This window comes from Oncorhynchus nerka, linkage group LG19 (genome assembly GCF_034236695.1).
Source record: "Oncorhynchus nerka isolate Pitt River linkage group LG19, Oner_Uvic_2.0, whole genome shotgun sequence".
NCBI lineage: Eukaryota > Metazoa > Chordata > Actinopteri > Salmoniformes > Salmonidae > Oncorhynchus > Oncorhynchus nerka.
The window spans coordinates 4,415,401-4,437,011 of NC_088414.1; the positions used below are offsets into that span (position 1 = coordinate 4,415,401).

The 21,611-nt window shown below is 42.2% G+C and overlaps 1 protein-coding gene across 1 annotated transcript in view; it reads left to right on the plus strand.

The window, feature by feature from the left end:
• Nucleotides 1-21,611, plus strand: part of LOC115147135 (endothelin-converting enzyme 2-like) — a 62,357-nt gene that overhangs the window by 13,695 nt on the left and 27,051 nt on the right. Inside the window, exons 4-5 of the mRNA XM_029689170.2 lie at nt 2,084-2,208; nt 9,537-9,683. Of these exons, the coding sequence (XP_029545030.2) occupies nt 2,084-2,208; nt 9,537-9,683 (272 nt within the window). The remainder of the gene's footprint in view (nt 1-2,083; nt 2,209-9,536; nt 9,684-21,611) is intronic.

Below are 21,611 nucleotides of genomic sequence, written 5' to 3' on the forward strand. Positions count from 1 at the left end.
GTCAGCTGCCGAGCAGTTGCCATACCAGGCGGTGATGCAACCGGTCAGGATGCTCTCGATATTGCAGCTGTAGTACTGTTGAGGATCTGAGGACCCATGCCAAATCCTTTCACTTTCCTGAAAAGGCGTTGTCGTGCCCTCTTCACGACTTTCTTGGTGTGTTTGGACCATGATAGTTTGATGTGGACACCAAGGAACTTGAAACTCTCGAAACATGCACGCACACACACGCGTACACACAGGCAAGCATACTGTCAACATATTGTAAACATAGACACTTGTCATATACCATTTCTCCTGCTTTTGTTGCAACCCAGTCTCCAAATAAAACACCAATCCATGGCTTGACTGCAGTGACAGAATTACGCCATAGCTTGAAGTTTTAATTACGTCATGTGGTGCCGTCTTAGCTGTCATTCAAATTTTAAAACGTAAGTTTAGCCATTACTTCCGAATGCTCAGGGGTCGAGAAAGGCGTAAAGCAGCTTTGATGCACCTGTACTGACCTCGCCTTCTGGATGATAGCGAGGTGAACAGGCAGTGGCTCGGGTGGTTGACGATATTTATGGCCTTCCTGTGACATCAGGTGCTGTAGGTGTCCTGGAGGGCAGGTAGTTTGCCCCCGGTGATGCGTTGGGCAGACCGCACCACCCTCTGGAGAGCCCTGCGGTTGTGGGCAGTGCAGTTGCCGTACCAGGTGGTGATACAGTCGACAGGATGCTCTCAATTGTGCATCTGTAAAAGTTTGAGGGCGTTAGGGGCCAAGATGGATTTCTTCAGCCTCCTGCGGTTAAAGAGGTCGCTGTTGAGCCTTCACCACACTGTCTGTGTGGGAGGACCTTTTCAGATTTTCATTCAGCCACAATAGTATTAGTGAGTTTTGGTGCTGATGTTGGGCAATTAGGCCTGGTTCGCAGTTGATGTTCCAATTTCATCCCAAAGGTGTTCGATGGAGTTGAGGTCAGGGCTCTGTGCAGGCCAGTCAAGTTCTTCCACACCGATCTCGACAAACCATTTCTGTATGGACCTCGCTTTGTGCACGGGAAAAGGCCTTCCCCAAACTGTTACCACCAAGTTGGAAGCACAGAATCGTTTAGAATGTCATTGTACTGTATGTTGTTGCGTTAACCATGAAAAACGTCCCCAGACCCTTTATTCCTCCTCCGCCAAACTTTACAGTTGGCACTTAGGTTAGGTTATGAATTGGGGAAGGTAGTGTTCTCCTGGCATCTGCCAAACCCAGATCTGTCTGTCGGACTGCCAGATGGTGAAGTGTGATTCATCACTTCCACTGCTCCAGAGTCCAATGACGGTGAGCTTTACACTTCTCAAGGGCCGACACTTGGCATTGTGCATGGTGATCTTAGGCTTGTGTGCGGCTGCTTGTGTGCGGCTGCCATGGAAACCCCTTTCATGAAGCTCCCGACGAATGTTCTTGTGCTGACGTTGCATGGCTGTGTGCTCGATTTGTAATACACCTGTCAGCAACGGATGTGGCTGAAATAGCCGAATCCACTAAATTGAAGGAGTGTCCACATACTTTTGTATATAGTGTGTGTGTATATATGCGTCAGCCTACTAATTATACAGATAGGCCGTATTAAAATCTAATTCTCTAGCCAATAGCTTACTTGCCACGTGCTTCACCAGAATCACATGTTCTCTTAGCTTTAGCATGGTTTGAACGAGGTGTGTAAATTCCAGTCATATAATACAGTCCACACTGTTTAATTAATGTACCCATTTACTGTAGCTAGCTACATCTATGGGCTTTTGTTTTTCTGTCGTGTGTAATGCGCAGTAGCCTACTGGCTCTATCTGATTCAGAGGGGTTAGGTGAAATGCGGAAGACACATTTCAGTTGCATACATTGTTGGACAACTGACTAGGTATCTCCCTTTCCTTTATATCATATATGTCTTGAATAAAGACACAATCAGTTGGGCTTTGATTACAAAATGTATTTTTAATGTAGGGCTCAATGTATTTAATTTAATGTATGGGTCATCAGGCTCGGGTAGCATCAGTTTCGAATTTTCGGTCAACGCACCAAAACCTACTCCTCTTTTCTCTGCTCCTTCAGAGAACGTCACTTTCAACTCCAGCAGCGCGGCGGAGAGGAAGACGCAGTTCTACTATCTGTCCTGTCTCAATGAGCAGCACATTGAGGAGCTGGGAGCCACGCCCCTTATTGACCTCATCACAAAGGTTAGTTTTTGCTTCAGACCCCGCCCCCTTCACACGTGCACGCAAATACACTCAGGTTACGTCCTAATGATCTCCGCTTTCTGCCAAAGTGTGTACCCTTCACGGATTTGAAAGGAAATGGTAAATAGAAACTCCCTCTTTTATGCCTACACCAATCCAGTGCTTTTACATTCGTGGGGAGTAATGAATGAGTGCACACTTCATGAGAAAGGAGATATTCTTGGGAGACAACCACGCACTCCATGATTCAATGTCATTAACACATTGTGCTCGTGACTACATGGGTTTGAATCTAGGAGCCCCTCCTACTTTGTCACAAACCCTCTTTATCGCATCCCTTCTATACCAAGGGTGGGCAATTCCAGTCCTCGAGGGCCTGATTGGTGTCACAGTTTTGACCCAGCGCCAGCTAACACACCTGACTCCAATAATCACCTTATCATGATCTTCACTTTCGAATGCCATTTGATTAATCAGCTGTGTTTGTTAGGGATGGAGAAAAAGTGTGCCACCAATCAGGCCCTCGGACTGGAGTTGCCCACCCATGATCTATACTGTTAGCTTAGCTGACACCCATCTCTATTCGAAACAATATTTAATTTCTCCCTTGTGCTCACCAGAGATGTCGTACATTGTAAACAAGTCTAGCTGTCAGTAACTTATGTTTGCTTTGTCAGTGCAACCTGGTATTTAGACTGGTTTATGGAATGAGTAGCTGTGGATGTGTTCCGTGTTATGTTTGGATTAGAGGTCGAACGATTATGATTTTCAACGCCGACATGATTATTGGAGGACCAAAAAAAGCCGATACCAATTAATCGGTCGATTAAAAAAAATATATATATATTTTTAAATTTATTTTATTTTTTATTTTTTAAAACATTTTATTTTTTTGTAATAATGACAATTACAACAATACTGAATGAACACTTATTTTAACTTAATATAATACATCAATCAATTTAGCCTCAAATAAATAATGAAACATGTTTAATTTGGTTTAAATAATGCAAAAACAAAGTGTTGGAGAAGAAAGTAAAAGTGCAATATGTGCCATGTAAGAAAGCTAACGTTTCAGTTCCTTGCTCCGAACATGAGAACATATGAAAGCTGGTGGTTCCTTTTAACATGAGTCTTCAATATTCCCAGGTAATAAGTTTTAGGTTGTAGTTATTATAGGGATTATAGGACTATTTCCCTCTATACCATTTGTATTTCATTAACCTTTGACTATTGGATGTTCTTATAGGCTCTTTAGTATTCCCAGTGTGTAACAGTATAGCTTCCGTCCCTCTCCTCACTCCTACCTGGGCTCGAACCAGGAACACAACGACAACAGCCACCCTCGAAGCAGCGTTACCCATGCAGAGCAAGGGGAACATCTACTCCAAGTCTCAGAGCGAGTGACGTTTGAAACACTGTTAGCGAGCACCCTGCTAACTAGCTAGCCATTTCACATTGGTTACACTATGCTAACTAGCTATCCATTTCACATTGGTTACACTATGCTAACTAGCTAGCCATTTCACATTGGTTACACCAGCCTAATCTCGGGAGTTGATAGGCTTGAAGTCATAAACAGCGCAATGCTTGAAGCATCGCATGAAAGTGCTGTTTGAATGAATGCTTACGAGCCTTCTGGTGCCTACCACCGCTCAGTCAGACTGCTCTTTCAAATCTTAGACTTAATTATAACATAATAACACACAGAAATACGAGCCTTTGGTCATTAATATGGTCGAATCCGGAAACTATCATCTTGAAAACAAAACATTTATTATTTCAGTGAAATACGAAACCGTTCCGTGTTTTATTTAACGGTGGCCATAAGTCTAAATATTCCTGTTACATTGTACAACCTTCAATGTTCTGTCATAATAACTGGCAAATTAGTTCGCAACGAGCCAGGCGGCCCAAACTGTTGCATATACCCTGACTCTGGTTGCAATGAACGCAAGAGAAGTGACACAATTTCACCTGGCTAATATTGCCTGCTAACCTGGATTTCTTTTAACTAAATATACAGGTTTAAAATATATATATACTTCTGTGTATTGATTTTAAGAAAGGCATGGATGTTTATGGTTAGGTACAGTCGTGCAACGATTGTGCTTTTTTGCTCTCGCAAATGCGCTTTTGTTAAATCATCCCGTTTGGCGAAGTTGGCTGTCTTTGTTAGGAAGAAATAGTCTTCACACAGTTCGCAACGAGCCAGGCGGCCCAAACTGCTGCATATACCCTGACTCTGTTGCAAGATAAGTGACACAATTTTCCTAGTTAAAATAAATTCATGTTAGCAGGTAATATTAACTAAATATGCAGGTTTAAAAATATTTACTTGTGTATTGATTTTAAGAAAGGCATTGATGATTATGGTTAGGCACACGTTGGAGCAACGACAGTCCTTTTTCGCGAATGCGCACCGCATCAATTATATGCAACGCAGGACACATTAGATAAACTAGTAATATCATCATCCATGTGTAGTTAACTAGTGATTATGATTGTTTTTTATAAGATAAGTTTAATGCTAGCTAGCAACTTACCTTGGCTTCTTACTGCATTCGCTTAACAGGCAGGCTCCTCATGAGGCAGGTGGTTAGAGCGTTGTACTAGTTAACCGTAAGGTTGCAAGATTGAATCCCAGAGCTGACAAGGTAAAAATCTGTCGTTCTGCCCCTGAACAAGGCAGTTAACCCACCGTTCTTAGGCCGTCATTGTAAATAAGAACGTTTCTTAACTGACTTGCCTAGTTAAATAAAGGTGTAAAAAATGTTTTTTTTAAACGATTTCCGATTGTTATGAAAACTTGAAATCGGCCCTAATTATTCGTCCATTCCGATTAATCGGCCGACCTCTAGTTTGAATGATGAAGTTCCCATTTTTTAATAAAAAGGTGAATTTGAGGAATAAATTTGAAGGCCTTTCTTCCCCATCAAAACGGATGCTTTTCCGGCTGTCAGTACAAAACAGATGCTTTTCCGGCTGTCAGTACAAAACAGATGCTTTTCCGGCTGTCAGTACAAAACAGATGCTTTTCCGGCTGTCAGTACAAAACAGATGCTTTTCCGGCTGTCAGTACAAAACAGATGCTTTTCCGGCTGTCAGTACAAAACAGATGCTTTTCCGGCTGTCAGTACAAAACAGATGCTTTTCCGGCTGTCAGTACAAAACAGATGCTTTTCCGTCTGTCAGTACAAAACAGATGCTTTTCCGTCTGTCAGTACAAAACAGATGCTTTTCCGGCTGTCAGTACAAAACAGATGCTTTTCCGTCTGTTTAGATGCGTTTGTTGCATCATGCGCTGCAGGAACCACTCTTCAATGATCACAAATACGTGATCATACGCGTCAAAGGATTAAACACATTGCTTATATTTACAACAGGAGTATAACACAAAAAAAGCTTCCTCCATTTTCTATCTAAGTGCATAGATGACATGTAATTTCCCCCACTGCCCCTGTTTTGATAGTAGTCATTTCTAAATCCAAACACATTTTACACAGATATGATTTAGTATGTGTAAAGACCAGATTAAATCAAGAATAGTCTGATAGGTGATAATATTAACCTATTATATATTATCACCTGTGGATGATGCCCAGCATAAGAAACAATGTCTTTTTTGGGGGGGTGACGTTTTTATATCACAGTTTCACACCTCATGTAGCCCATGGACCTATATGTTCTGATAAGGATTGTAATCAAGTCAAAGTTTGTTTGTCACGTGCACCGAATACAACACGAATACAGTGAAATGCATAGGCTCTAACCAATAGTGCAAAATAGGTATTAGGTGAACAATAGGTAAGTAAAGAAATAAAACAACAGTAAAAAGACAGGCTTTATACAGTAGAAAGGCTATAAAAGTAGCAAGGCTACATACAGACACCGGTTAGCCAGGCTGATTGAGGTCGTATGTAGATATGGTTAAAGTGACTATGCATATATGATGAACAGAGAGTAGCAGTAGTGTAAAAGAGGGGTTGGTGGGTGGCGGGACACAATGCAGATAGCCCGGTTAGCCAATGTGCTGGAGCACTGGTTGGTCGGCCCAATTGAGGTAGTATGTACATGAGTGTATAGTTAAAATAACTATGCATATATGATAAACAGAGAGCAGCAGCAGCAGCAGTGTATCACCACTATAACAACTAAAGTGGACAAATAACTGCTTAAAATGAATCACCTTAATCCACTTTACAAGGGGTGTAGAGCCTAACTGGAATACATAAGCAGCGCGTGAGTTTCAAGTTTGGGGAAGATCATTTTCACTATAAAAATGCACCTTTTATAATAAAAGCATTACATGCATAAATGTATTTGCGTTTTTTTTTGAGAATGGTGTTTTCTTGCTAATGGAACAGTTGCGCTTGTAGCCTACTACCATGTGCGCATTGCTGCAGTTATAATGTGAAGTTCTAGCCTAATAGTTTATCAACACTTAGAGCTAAATGTTTTGATCTGTTGTGTCAAGGTTTTTTTGATATTAGTGGTTGTATTAATTTGGGATTAATTGCATCCCACAACTGTCCCAGACTATGTTTGGAATATTTATTTCTCACACAGAATAGGTTCACTTTTGTACTATGGGGGATAGTGGATTGGCATGGGCTAGTGCTTTTGCTGTTCGTTAGGCCTACTTATCATGTTGGCTGACGAAAAGTAAATGTGGACAGTTCTTTCAATATGCACCTTGGAATTGGATAAGGACGCGCGCAGCTGTGTCCCCGACGTGTCTGTCTTCACTTGTAGCCTGTGAGAGAGCCGTGTGAGTGAGGTGATTGAGTGCAGTGAGAAGGGCACAACGACCACGGATTCTTTTAGGGTGGATTACAGGCACACAATTTCCCAGGGGATGCCGCAGGGAAATTCTAGGCATTATCAAGTGCTTGTCAAATTGTGAATGAGAGACTAATGTAGTGTGTACAGCCTGCGCAAAAAAAGCAGAGCTCATGCTTTTTTTAAGCGACTTTTTTTCCAATCATCATTAGTCAGATCATGCAGCCTTATAATGTATTAACAATCAAAACATTGAGCTCAACGTTTGTATCACAACTAAAGTTACATTAATAACTCTAAATTAAGCATATAGAACGACCTATTTCTTTGTTAAACACTCAATACAGAATAACTGCATGTGAGCACTCCCTCAAATCGTTTGGAGAAAATATCCTTTCTATTTTATTCAAATGTGTTCTTCATACTATAAAATGCCACGGAATTCTAAGCAAATCTTGTCTGCTAAATGAACTAGTGTAGCCCACGGCCATTTAAAATAGCCAGATCGGGACCGAACAGACTACATTTTCTTCATATCATGCTTTTGACCTGTCTAAAATAATGGAAGATAGCTTCTAATATTGGACTGCAACCCAACATTTTAAAATCCAAATAAGGAGGATGAAGTTGGACACAAGACATGGGAACATGATAGCTTTGAAGTTATATTTAGAACATTGTGAATACAAGTCATATCAGAGATGATGCCTGCTTATTCATGTAACACACTGAAACATTGTTATACTAGCATACATAGCATAGCATATGAATAGAATTATGCTGTTGCTACAGTAATTACTACTGGTAGAACTAACGACTGAGGGACTAGGACTACCTATGTAAAATGCATGAAAAATGAGTAAAAAATTGATAAAATGCAAGACCTAAAACTATTGATGCAGATAATGAAGTACTTTGAACCTTTTGGCTTTCCGTAATGCAGTACCATTAGCTACATAATGTTGCTGCACTGAAAGAATACCAAGCCACAGAGACCGAAGTACTATCGAATTGCAGTGATCAGCACAATATCCTTGCTCTTGTCATCAAGAAACATTGACACTTTGTATGGACGCAGTCAAAGAACACGGCGAAACCCGCAAGCCGCCAAACATTGCAACATAAAGCACATGCACAACCCAGGCGAGTTTCAAACACCACTGTGGAACAGAAGCAAACAATTAGAACTAGCAGAACACAGACATGCATGCTACAGCATTAGCATTAGCATGTCACCAAGAACACCAGCTCCTAACGAGCACCCAACAGCAGTGGAGGCAGCAGAGAATGAGTGAGGAAAACTGATCAGCTAATTATAGACGACCATATATATATATATATATATTATTTATATATATTTATATATATATTTTTTAACCTTTATTCAACTAGGCAAGTCAGTTAAGAACAAATTCTTATTTTCAATGACGGTGGGTTAACTGCCTGTTTAGGGGCAGAACGACAGATTTGTACCTTGTCAGCTCGGGGATTTGAACTTGCAACCTTCCGGTTACTAGCCCAACGTTCTAACCACTAGGCTACTCTAGGCCGCTCCTATGAATATATGGTGTGGGCTGTGCCATAGACCGTATGGGCTGTGCCATAGACCGTATGGGCTGTGCCATAGACCGTATGGGCTGTGCCATAGACCGTATGGGCTGTGCACACAGAGGAAGGTGGAGATGTGCCATAGACCGTATGGGCTGTGCCATAGACCGTATGGGCTGTGCACACAGAGGAAGGTGGAGATGTGCCATAGACCGTATGGGCTGTGCCATAGACTGTATGGGCTGTGCCATAGACTGTATGGGCTGTGCACACAGAGGAAGGTGGAGATGTGCCATAGACCGTATGGGCTGTGCCATAGACTGTATGGGCTGTGCACACAGAGGAAGGTGGAGATGTGCCATAGACCGTATGGGCTGTGCCATAGACCGTATGGGCTGTGCACACAGGAAGGTGGAGATGTGCCATAGACCGTATGGGCTGTGCCATAGACCGTATGGGCTGTGCACACAGGAAGGTGGAGATGTGCATGCCCGATTTAATCAATATTTGTATATGTTGTTTGGAGGGTGGAACTAAACGAGCATTTCCACACTGGACAGGAATAGTGGCGGCAACTCTGTAGGAGTCCTTTATTGTGCGATTAATGGAAGCCATTAATCGGAAGACAATGCTCTGACTATACTGTAGAGAAATCAATGCTCCGAGGAGAATTTGTGCCTAGGTACAGCTCAGTGGAGGCTGGTGGGAGGGAGCTATAGGAGGACAGGATCATTGTAATAGCTGGAATGGAATAAATGGAACGGAGTCAAACGATGTTCCCATATGTTTGATGTATTTTGATCCCGTTCCATTTATTCTAGTCCAGCCATTACAAAGTGCCCATCCTCCTATAGCTCCTCCCACCAGCCTCCACTGGTACAGATCTAGGAATCAGTTCCCCTCGCCTTAGTGGGGGAAATTGCAAAACTGACCAAAGGTAATACATTTATCTGTGCCTCTGAACTTGTTGTCCCTCTGTTTGGTCTGTGTGTGTTCAGACAGGGGGCTGGAGCATCACTGGGCCCTGGGAAAAGGACAACTTCATGGAGGTGCTGAAGACCGTGTCGGGTCCCTACCGCGCCCAGCCCTTCTTCACAGTCAGAGTCCTTGTGGACCCCAAGAATTCCAATAGCAACGTCATCCAGGTCTGGCTTTGGGGTCTATTTTAAATGTAAAGACATGGGCTAGCACACACACACACACACACACACACACACACACACACACACACACACATAGGCATGCATGCATAAGGCTGTTACAATGACCGTATTACTGCCACACTGGCAGTCACAAGTCATAACTATAGTCAAAATTCCATGTGACCAATTAGTCACGGTAAATAGGCTTCTCCAAGCTCTGATGCTGCTGGTGGTCATTAGTAGCCTACCAAACTTGCTAACTGCCTGGTCCTCAGCACTCTATTGTAGCTCTAATCAGTCTGACATCAATGAAAATCTAATCAAAAATCTAATCAATCACTTCATGACCTCATGTTACGCTACATTTCTATCGGCTATGCAATTGCCTGAGAAAACAGAGTGATGGCCTTTTAAAAGGAGGATCCCATCAGTCTTCTATAGGTTAGGCCTACTATATTTATTTCTCATCTTTACTAATATTAAGCACATTGTTTATTTTTACAACAGGAGTGTAGCCTACCTGGCTGGCATGAAAATGAACCATGGGGAAAGCATCCTCCATTTGTATTTTTTCCCCCTCTCCCTGTTTCGAGACAGGTGCATTCTAAATCAAAACCAATTTCAGACATGTATATTATTTAGTATATGTAAAGACCAGATTAAATCAAGAATAGTCTGATGGGTGACAATATTAGCCCATCTCCTATTTTATTTAACCTTTAGGCAAATCAGTTAAGAACAAATTCTTATTTTCAATGACGGCCCAGGAATACTGCCTTGTTCAGGGGCAGAACGACAGATTTGTACCTTGTCAGCTTGGGGATTTGAACTTGCAACCTTTCGGTTACTAGCCCAACGTTCTAACCACTAGGCTACTCTAGGCCGCTCCTATGAATATATTATCTCTTGTGAATGATGCCCAGCTTTAAGGCAAGAAAATGCCTTTTTTGTGTGACTTTTTTCAGATCATAGCCGCACACCTCATGGAGCCTAGCCAATAGGCCTATATGTTTTTATATGGTTTGTATCACAACTGAAGTGGCCAAATAACTTCTTAAAATGAAGCACATTCATCCACTGTAGAGCATTGAGTTTCAAGTTTAGGGAAGATCATTTTCACCATAAAAATACACCTTTATAATAAAAGCATAACATGCATAATCGCATCTGCGGTCACTTTTGAGAATGGTGTTGTCCTGCTAATGGAACATTTGCGCTTATAGCATGTGTGCATTTGCTGCGCTTATATAATTTGAAGAAATGGCCTAATCGTTTAGCTTAATGTCGATAAACTTTCTGATTCTGTTGCGTCACTCATTACTTTAAAATGTTATTTTTTTTATATGCTAATGGTTGTATTCATTTGGGATCTATTGCATCCCACAACTGTCCCAGACTGTTTGGAATATTTATTTCACGCACAGAATAGGTCAACCTTTGTACTATGGAGGATAGTAGATTGAAATTATTTTGCTGTTCGTTTGGCCTGCTCATCTTGTTGGCTGACATAAAGTAAATGTGTACAGTTCTTCCAATATCTTCAATATGCACCTTGAAATTGGTTTTAACCTCTTCAACCTATGGGGGCGCTATGTCATTATTGGATAAAAAAACGTGCCCGTTTTAAGCGCAATATTTTGTCACGAAAAGATGCTCGACTATGCATATAATTGCCAGCGTTGGAAAGAAAACACTCTGACGTTTTCAAAACTGCAAAGATATTATCTGTGAGTACCCCAGAACTGATCTTACAGGCGAAACCAAGATGAAACTTCAAACAGGAAATGAACAGGATTTTTGATGCTGTGTTTTACTAACGTCTCCTTATATGGCTGTGAATATGCTGTGAACGAGCTTATGCGCTCTGCCGTTCATCCAAGATGTCTGCAGCATTGTGGCGTATTTGTAGGCATATCATTGGAAGATTGGCCATAAGAGACTACATTTGCCAGGGGGCCGTCCGGTGTCCTTTGTCTAAATTGGTGCGCAATTGTCAGTAACACTCATTTTGCCATGGGATACAGAAGCAGAAGCACACTTCCAGGAACGATACATCATTGAAGAGATATGTAGAAAAACACCTTGAGGATTGATTCTAAACAACGTTTGCCATGTTTCAGTCGATATTATGGAGTTATTTTGGAAAAAGTTCGGCGTTTTTATAACTGAATTTTCGTTTTTTTTTGGTAGCCAAACATGACGCAGAAAACGGACCGATTTCTCCTGCACAAATAATCTTTCAGGAAAACTGAACATTTGCTATCTAACTGAGAGTCTCCTCATTGAAAACATCCGAAGTTCTTCAAAGGTAAATGATTTATTGAATGTTTTTGTGAAAATGTTGCCTGGTGATGCTAACGCTAAATGCTAATGCTAAATGCTAACGCTAAATGCTAGTTTTGCTATGGTAGAGAAGCATATTTTTGAAAATCTGAGATGACAGTGTTGTTAACAAAAGGCTAAGCATGAGAGCTAGCATATTGATTTAATTTCATTTGCGATTTTCATGAATAGTTAACGTTGCGTTATGGTAATGGCCTTGAGGCTGTAGTCATGATCCCGGATCTGGGTTGGCTCGACGCAAGAAGTTAAGGGCGCGTGCAGTTGCATCCCCGGTGTATTGGTCTTCACTTGTAGCCTGTTAGAAAGACCTGTCAATATGAGTGAGAGGTGTTTCGGAGCGCCCAGCCGGGAGAAGGAAATTATAATTATTATATACAAGGACACAATGGCCACTTTCCCGCAAAAGGCATGGATTTTTTTAGTGGGCATTACAGTCTCTATGGGGGTGCCGCAGGGTTCAATTCTCGGTCTGGCTCTTTTCTCTGTATAGATCAATGATGTCGCTCTTGCTGCTGGTGATTCTCTGATCACCATTCTGTATACATCTGGCCGTTCTTTGGAGACTGTGTTAACAAACCTCCAGACGAGCTTTAATGCAATACAACACTTCTTCCTTGGCTTCCAACTGTTTTAAAATGCTAGTAAAACTAAATGTGTGCTTTTCAACCGATCGATGCCCGCACCCGAGTAGCATCACTACTCTGGACTGTTCTGACCTAGAAATAACTACAAATACCTAGGTGTCTGGTTAGACTGTAAACTCTCCTTCGACTCACATTAAGCATCTTCAGTCCAAAATGAAATCTAGAATCGGCTTCCTATTTCGCAACAAAGGCTCCTTCACTCATGCTGCCAAACATACCCTCGTAAAACTGACTATCCTACCGATCCTTGACTTTGGTGATGTCATTTACAAAATAGCCTCCAACACTCTACTCAGACTGCATCCAATTTGCTATCACAGTGCCATCTGTTTTGTCACCAAAGCCCCATATACTACCTGCCACTGCGACCTGTACGCTCTCGTTGGCTGTCCCTCGCTACATATTTGTTGCCAAACCCACTGGCTCCGGGTCATCTAAGTCTTTGCTAGGTAAAGCCCCGCCTTATCTCAGCTCACTGGTCACCATGGCAACACCCACCCGTAGCACGCGCTCCAGCAAGTATATCTCGCTGGTCATCCCCAAAGCCAATACTTCCATTGGCCGCTTTTCCTTCCAGTTCTCTGCTGCTAACGACTGGAACGAAATGCAAAAATCACTGAAGCTGGAGACTTATATCTCCCTCTAACTTTAAGCATCAGCTGTCTGAGCTGCTTACCGATCACCGTACCTGTAAACAGCCAATCTGTAAATAGCCCATCCAACTACCTCATCCCCATATTGTTATTTATCTTTGCTCTTTTGCACCCCAGTATCTCTACCTGCACATCATCATCTGCAAATCTATCACTCCAGTGTTAATGCTAAATTGTAATTATTTCACCTCTATGGCGTATTTTATTGCCTTTATCTCCTAATCTTCTACATTTGCACACACTATACAGATTTTTCTATTGTGTTATTGACTGTACTTTTGTTTGTAACTCTGTTGTTATTGTTGCACTGGTTTGCTTTATCTTGGCCAGGTCAGTCTAAATGAGAACTTGTTCTCAACTGGTTTACCTGGTTAAATAAAGGTGAAATCAACACAGAATAAGCTCACACAGAATAGCCACTCCCTCCCTCATCATTTTGGAGAAAATATCCTTTCTATGTTATTCAGCTTTGTTCAATTATATTCTTCATACTATAAAATTCTAAGCAAATCTTGCCAGCTACATGAACTCTTGTAGCCCACAGCCAGATCAGGGCCTAACATAAGGACAACTCAGAGTATGCTGTTCTGTTCTTCTGAAATAGACTACATTTTCTTTATATCATGTTTCTTTAGACCTGTCTAAAATAAATAAATAATGGATTTATTGTGATGGAGCAGGCTTATTATATATATATATACTTATTATATATAAAATATTATATAGATTTATGATACGTTGAAATGTAGATGTTCCAAAGTCCTGCATTAGTGACTTGTAGGCTGTGTGTGGAAGCCAGAAGATGCTGAATGTGTTTGTTCATTAATGGTCAATTACCTTGAGACTGGAAGTTAATTGCTTGACAATCACCGGCTGCAGACTCAGTTATCTGAGCCACCTGTAAGCCTATATGTATGTGTACTTGATTTACTCTCTGGGCCCGTGGGGTGTGGCACATGTTTCCAGGCTATACAGTGTGGGTCCATACTTGCAAACTTGTGCTTAGACTGGAGGTTTAGACATTTGGTCTAAAGTGGCTAGCTCCTAGCTTTTCTTATAGGAAAACCTGGCACAAATAGCCGCCCTGCTACCACGAGTCATTTTATGTCCAGTAACAAAATAACAAATCAACCTATCGGAGATGTTAAACGGTAGAGCCACCATCAAGTCACCTTTAACAGGTCAACTTGGCCAACTTCAAGGTTGACTTTGTTACCCTTGGTCTGTAACAAGAGGGTAAGTGTGCCAATATACATGTAGCTGCCAAAATAAAGGAAATATGTTTTTTATATAGCCCTTCTTACATCAGCCGATGTCACAAAGTGCTGTACAGAAACCCAGCCTAAAACCACAAACAGCAAGCAATGCATGTGTAGAAGCACGGTGGCTAGAAAAAAGTTCCTAGAAAGTCCAGAACCTAGGAAGAAACCAAGAGAAGAACCAGGCTCTGAGGGGTGGCCAGTCTTCTTCTGGCTGTGCCGGGTGGAGATTATGGCCAAAATGTTCAAATGTTCATAGATGACCAGCAGGGTCAAATAATAATAATCACAGTGGTTGTAGAGGGTGCAACAGGTCAGCACCTCAGGAGTAAATGTCAGTTGGCTTTTCATAGCTGATCATTCAGATTATCTCTACAGATCCTGCTGTCTCTAGAGAGTTGAAAACAGCAGGTCTGGGACAGGTAGCACGTCCGGTGAACAGGTCAGGATTCCATAGCCGCAGGCAAAACAGTAGCACGACCAGGTGGACTGGGGACAGCAAGGAGTCATCAGGCCAGGAGAGAGAGAGAGATTCACACAGGAGAAATACTCCAGATATAACAGACTGATCCTAGCCCCCCGACACAAACTACTGCAGCATAAATACTGGAGGCTGAGAGGGGAGGGGTCGGGAGACACTGTGGCCCTGTCTGACGATACCCCCGGACTGGGCCAAACAGGCACGATATAACCCCACCCACGTTGCCAAAGCACAGCCCCTACACCACCACTAGAGGGATATCTTCAACCACCAACTTATCATCCTGAGAAAAGGCCGAGTATAGCCCACGAACATCTCCCCCATGGCACAAACCCAAGGGGGGGGGGGCTCCAAACCGGACAGGAAGATCACGTCAGTGACTCAACCCACTCAAGTGATGCACCCCTCCTAGGGATGGCATGGCATTTCATTAATTTATCACTGCTGAAGTGAAAGCCATCCTTTCTTGGGGAATGCTGCTTTTTAGTTAGCTTTGTGACAGTATCAAAAATACATTTTGGATTGTTCTTATTTTCCTCAATTTGGATAGGATGATCGAGCAGCAGTGAGGGCTCTTCGATACTGCACGGTACTGTCTTTCCAAGCTAGTCAGGAGACTTCCAGTTTGGTGTGGCGCCATTTCCGTTCCAATTTTCTGGAAGCTTGCTTCAAAGCTCGGGTATTTTCTATATACCAGGGAGCTAGTTTCTTATGACAAATGTTTTTTTGTTTTTAGGGTTGTGACTGCATCTAGGATATTACGTAGGTTAAATTGAGTTCCTCAGTTAGATGAGTTAACTGATTTTTGTACACTGATGTCCTTGGGTAGGTGGAAGGAGTCTGGAAGGGCATCTAGGAATCTTTGGGTTGTCCGAGAATTTATAGCACGGCTTTTGATGATCCTTCGTTGGGGTCTGAGCAGATTATTTGTTGCGATTGCAAAAGTAATGAAATGGTGGTCTGATAGTCCAGGATTATGAGGAAAAACATTAAGATCCACAACATTTATTCCACGGGACAAAACTAGGTCCAGAGTATGACTGTGGCAGTGAGTAGATCCAGAGACATGTTGGACAAAACTCACTGAGTCGATGATGACTCCGAAAGCCTTTTGGAGTGGGTCTGTGGACTTTTCCATGTGAATATTAAAGTCACCAAAGATTAGAATATTATCTGCTATGACTACAAGGTCCGATAGGAACTCAGTGAGGAACGCTGTATATGGCCCAGGAGTCCTGTAAACAGTAACTATAAAAAGTGATTGAATAGGCTGCATAGATTTCATGACTAGAAGCTCAAAAGATGAAAACGCAGTCGTTTTTGTGTGTAAATTGAAATTTGCTATCGTAAATGTTAGCAACACCTCCACCTTTGCGGGATGCGCGGGGGATATGGTCACTAGTGTAACCAGGAGGTGAGGCCTCATTTAACACAGTAAATTCATCAGGCTTAAGCCATGTTTCAGTTAGGCCAATCGCATCATGATCAGTTCATTGACTATAACTGCCTTTGAAGTGAGGGCTCTAACATTAAGTAGCCCTATTTTGAGATGTGATAGATCACAATCTCTTTCAATAATGACAGGAATGGAGTAATTCTTTATTCCAGTGCCCAACCTAGATCGAGGCACAGACATGGTCTCAATGGGGATAGCTGAGCTGATAGCTGAGATAGCTGAGCTGACTACACTGACTGTGCTAGTGGCAGACCTCTAAGCTGACAGGCTTGTTATCTCATTGTGGAGCTAGGGGAGTTAGAGCCCTGTCTATGTTCGTAGATCAGATGAGAGCACCCCTCCAGCTGGGATGGAGTCCGTCACTCCTCAGCAGGCTAGGCTTGATCCTGTTTGTGGGTGAGTCCCAGAAAGAGAGCCAATTATTCACAAATTCTATCTTTTGGGAGGGGCAGAAAACAATTTTCAACCAGCGATTGAGTTGTGAGACTCTGCTGTAGAGCTCATCACTGCCCCTAACTGGGAGGGGGCCAGACACAATTTCTCGATGCCGACACATCTTTCTAGCTGATTTACACGCTGAATCTATGTTGCGCTTGGTGACCTATGACCGTTTCATCCTAACATCGTTGGTGCCGACGTGGATAACAATATCCCTATACTCTTGCCAGTTTTAGCTTTAGCCAGCACCATCTTCAGAGTCGCCAATGACTAGAGTTTTCAATTTGTCAGAGCTAATGGTGGGAAGCTTCGGCGTCTCAGACCCCGTAACGGGAGGAGGAGAGACCAGAGAAGGCTCACTTGAGTAAATGAAGGATGCAAAGTATTATGAAAGCAGGTGCTTCCACACAGGTGTGGTTCCTGAGTTAATTAAGCAATTAAAACATCCCATGTTTAGGGTCATGTATAAAAATGCCCAGTTGCTCATTATTATGGCTAGAACAAGAGATCTGTGACTTTGAAAAAGGGGTCTAAAAGGAGCATAGGGGTTTAAAGTGTGTGTGTGTGTCACCAGATCTTAACCCAATTGAACACTTATGGGATATTCTTGAGCGGTGCCTGAGACTGCGTTCTCCACCATCAAAAAACACCAAGTTATGGAATTTCTCTTGTAAGAATGGTGTCGCGTCCCCCAATAGAGTTCCAGATACATGTAGAATCTATACCACGGCGCATTGAAGCTGTTCTGGCAGCTCTTGGTGGCCAAGCGCTAGTGCTGAGCGATTAACCAACATTTTTGTTAATTGTTTGGTTTTTAAACAACTAATTGACCGACATTTGTTTAAATTATTTAAATTTCATTTCATTCCTTTTTCTTCTGTGAGCTCAATGCACATTTTCTCACTGTAGTTTCTCCATAGATAAATTAGGTCAAGCCTGAACTGTGCGGTGTAGTAGGAATTTGTAGTTTCCAACAGGCCAATATTCTACATAGTTTAGTGCAGAAAATGTGTTAATTAACAACAATGACCATAATCCATTGCGTGTCTAATTGTCCGGAGATGGAGAGAAGAGAATGCACGATCAAGAAGGATAAAGAACAGCTGCTTTGCAAGGTCTCTCTACCTGAAAACCCATGATCTACAGTGCCTTCAGAAAGTACTCACACCCCTGGACTTCTTCCACATTTTGTTGTTACAGCCTGAATTGAAAATATATAAAATGTAGATTTTATTTGTCAGTGGCCTACACACAATACCCTAGAATGTCAAAGTGGAATTATGTTTTTAAAATGTTGACAAATGAATAGAAAATGTCAAGCTGAACTGTCTTGAGTCAATACGTGTTAATCCCTTCGCTAAATACGTTTCCTTAAATTTACTTAACTAGTCGCATAAATTGCATGGACTCATCTCTCATCTCTGTACCCCACACGTAGAATTATCTTGAAGGTCCCTCAGCCGATCAGTACATTTCAAACAGTTTCAACCACAAAGACCTGGGAGGTTTTCCAATGCCTCGCAAAGAAGAGCACCTATTAGTAGATGGGTAAAAAAGCAGACATTTGAGCCTGGTGAAGTTATTAATTACACTTTGGATGGTGTATCAATACACTCAGTCACTACAAAGATACAGGCATTATTCCTAACTCAGTTGCCAGTGAGGAAGGAAACGGCTCAGGGATTTCACCATGAGGCCAATGATGATTTTAAAACAGAGAACTCTAGATGGTTCAACAACATTGTATTTTACTCCACAATACTAACCTAATTGAGAGTGAAAAGAAGCCTGTACAAAACATGCGTCCTGTTTGCAACAAGGCACTTTTAAAAAAATGTCCTGAATACAAAGTGTTATGTTTGGGGCAAATACAACACATTACTGAATACCACTCCATATTCTCAAATATAGTGATGGCTACATCCATGTTATGGGTTTTCTTGTAATCGTTAAGGACTGGGGAGTTTTTCACGATAAAAAATAAACGGGATGAAGCTAAGCACAGACAAAACCCTAGAGGAATAATAATCTAATCAAGATAAACTTTACAGAAAAGAAACGTCCTCTCACTGTCAACTGTGTTTATTTTCAGCAAACTTAACATGTGTAAATATTTGTATGAACATAAGATTCAACAACTGAGACATAAACTGAACAAGTTCCACAGACATGTGATTAACAGAAATTGAATAATTTGTCCCTAAACAAAGGGGGGGTTAAAATCAAAAGTAACAGTCAGTATCTGGTGTGGCCACCAGTTGCATTAAGTACTGCAGTACGTCTCCTCTTCATGGACTGCACCAGATTTGCCAGTTCTTGCTGTGAGATGTTACCCCACTCTTCCACCAAGGCACCTGCAAGTTCCCGGACATTTCTGTGGGGAATGGCCCTAGCCCTCACCCTCCTATTCAACAGGTTCCAGACGTGCTCAATGGGATTGAGATCGAGGCTCTTCGCTGGCATGGCAGAACAATGACATTCCTGTCTTGCAGGAAATTACGAACAGAACGAGCAGTATGGCTGGTGCCATTGTCATGCTGGAGGGTCATGTCAGGATGAGCCTGCAGGAAGGGTAACACATGAGGGAGGAGGACGTCTTCCCTGTAACGCACAGTGTTGAGATTGCCTGCAATGACAACAAGCTCAGTCCGATGATGCTGTGACACACCGCCCCAGACCATGACGGACCCTCCACCTCCAAATCGAACCCCTCCAGAGCACAGGCCTCGGTGTAACGGTCATTCCTTCAATGATAAATGCAAATCCGACCATCACCCCTGGTGAGACAAAAACGCGACTTGTCAGAGAAGGGGACATTTTGCCAGTCCTGTCTGGTCCAGCGACGGTGGGTTTGTGCCCATAGGCGACATTGTTGCCGGTGATGTCTGGTGAGGACCTGCCTTACAACAGGCCTACCTACAATCCCTCAGTCTGGCCTCTCTCATTCTATTGTAGACAGTCTGAGCACTGATGGTGGAATTGTACGTTCCTGGTGTAACTCGGACAGTTGTTGTTGCCATCTTGTACCTGTCCTGCAGTTGTGATGTTCGGATGTACCGATCCTGTGCAGGTGTTACACGTGATCTTCCACTGCGAGGATGATCAGCTGTCCGTCCTGTCTCCCTGTAGTGCTGTCTTAGGCGTCTCACAGTACGGACATTGCAATTTATTGCCCTGGCCACATCCTCAGTCCTCATGCCTCCTTGCAGCATACCTAAGGCACGTTCAAGCAGATGAGCAGGGACCCTGGGCCCTCATTTTGTGTTTTACGGAGTAGGTAGAAAGCCCTCTTTAGTGTTCTAAGTTTTCATAACTGTGAACTTAATTGCCTACCGTCTGTAAGCTGTTAGGGTCTTAACGACGGTTACACAGGTGCATGTTTATTAATTGTTTATGGGAAACAGTGTTTAAACCCTTTCCAAAGAAGTTCTCTGAAGTTATTTTGATTTTTACAAATGATCTTTGAAAGACAGGGTCCTGAAAACGGGATGTTTCTATTTGTTTTATTTTTCATGAATGTTAGAATTTTTCTTCCACTTTGACAGAATATTTTACATTTACATTTACATTTAAGTCATTTAGCAGACAACACTGACCAAAATGGACAAATAATTTTTAATCCTACAAAATGTGGAATAAGTCAAGGGGTATGAATACTTTCTGAAGGCACTAAGTGATTGAAAGTTGGCATTCAGCTTTCATAAAAGTATGCCTTATTCTCTGAAGAACTACTAAAATAGTGATTTTGTCAGTCAGCATAGGCAGCAGCTCTATAGTGATGAGATGATGACTTGGAATGAAATAATGTAGTGCCTTCAGAAAGTATTCACACCCCTTGACTTTTTCCCACATTTTGTTGTAGGCCTACATTTAGGTATAATGTAGCCTATGCAGTAGTGCACAGAGACAGACTCACGTATGCTCGCCCTCACGCACAACACAGTGTCATTTTGTGGTGCTGGGAACCCAAATAATGCATAGTACCTTTTTTAATGTCTAAAACAATTCTCAAAAACAGACCTCTAAAAGTGCTAAAACCCAACGCCCTATATAAGACGACACTTTGTTGGTGTTTCCTCTATTTTGGACCCTACCTGTATATTACATGATGCATCCTTGAGTTGCCTAGCCTACTAGCGTTACACACATTTCAAAAGATGCATTTTCTCATGTGACCAAAATCATGGCTTTTGCCTATCCGTTTCCGACACATCCATGTGCTTTCACAGGAATAAAGATGTAGGAGGATTTTATATTTTAACATTTAAGTGGCTGTAATTTCCCCCTTACTGCTATAACTGACTGGTGGTGTGATCCACTAAGGTGGTAAGCCTGGAGATGACGAGGTACAAGAACTGTGAGACTGCTATAACTGACTGGTGGTGTGATCCACTAAGGTGGTAAGCCTGGAGATGACGAGGTACAAGAACTGTGAGACTGCTATAACTGACTGGTGGTGTGATCCACTAAGGTGGTAAGCCTGGAGATGACGAGGTACAAGAACTGTGAGACTGCTATAACTGACTGGTGGTGTGATCCACTAAGGTGGTAAGCCTGGAGATGACGAGGTACAAGAACTGTGAGACTGTTTGAATCCACTAAGGTGGTAAGCCTTGGGGTACAAGAACAAGAGCTTTCTTTGTGGACAAAATGCCTC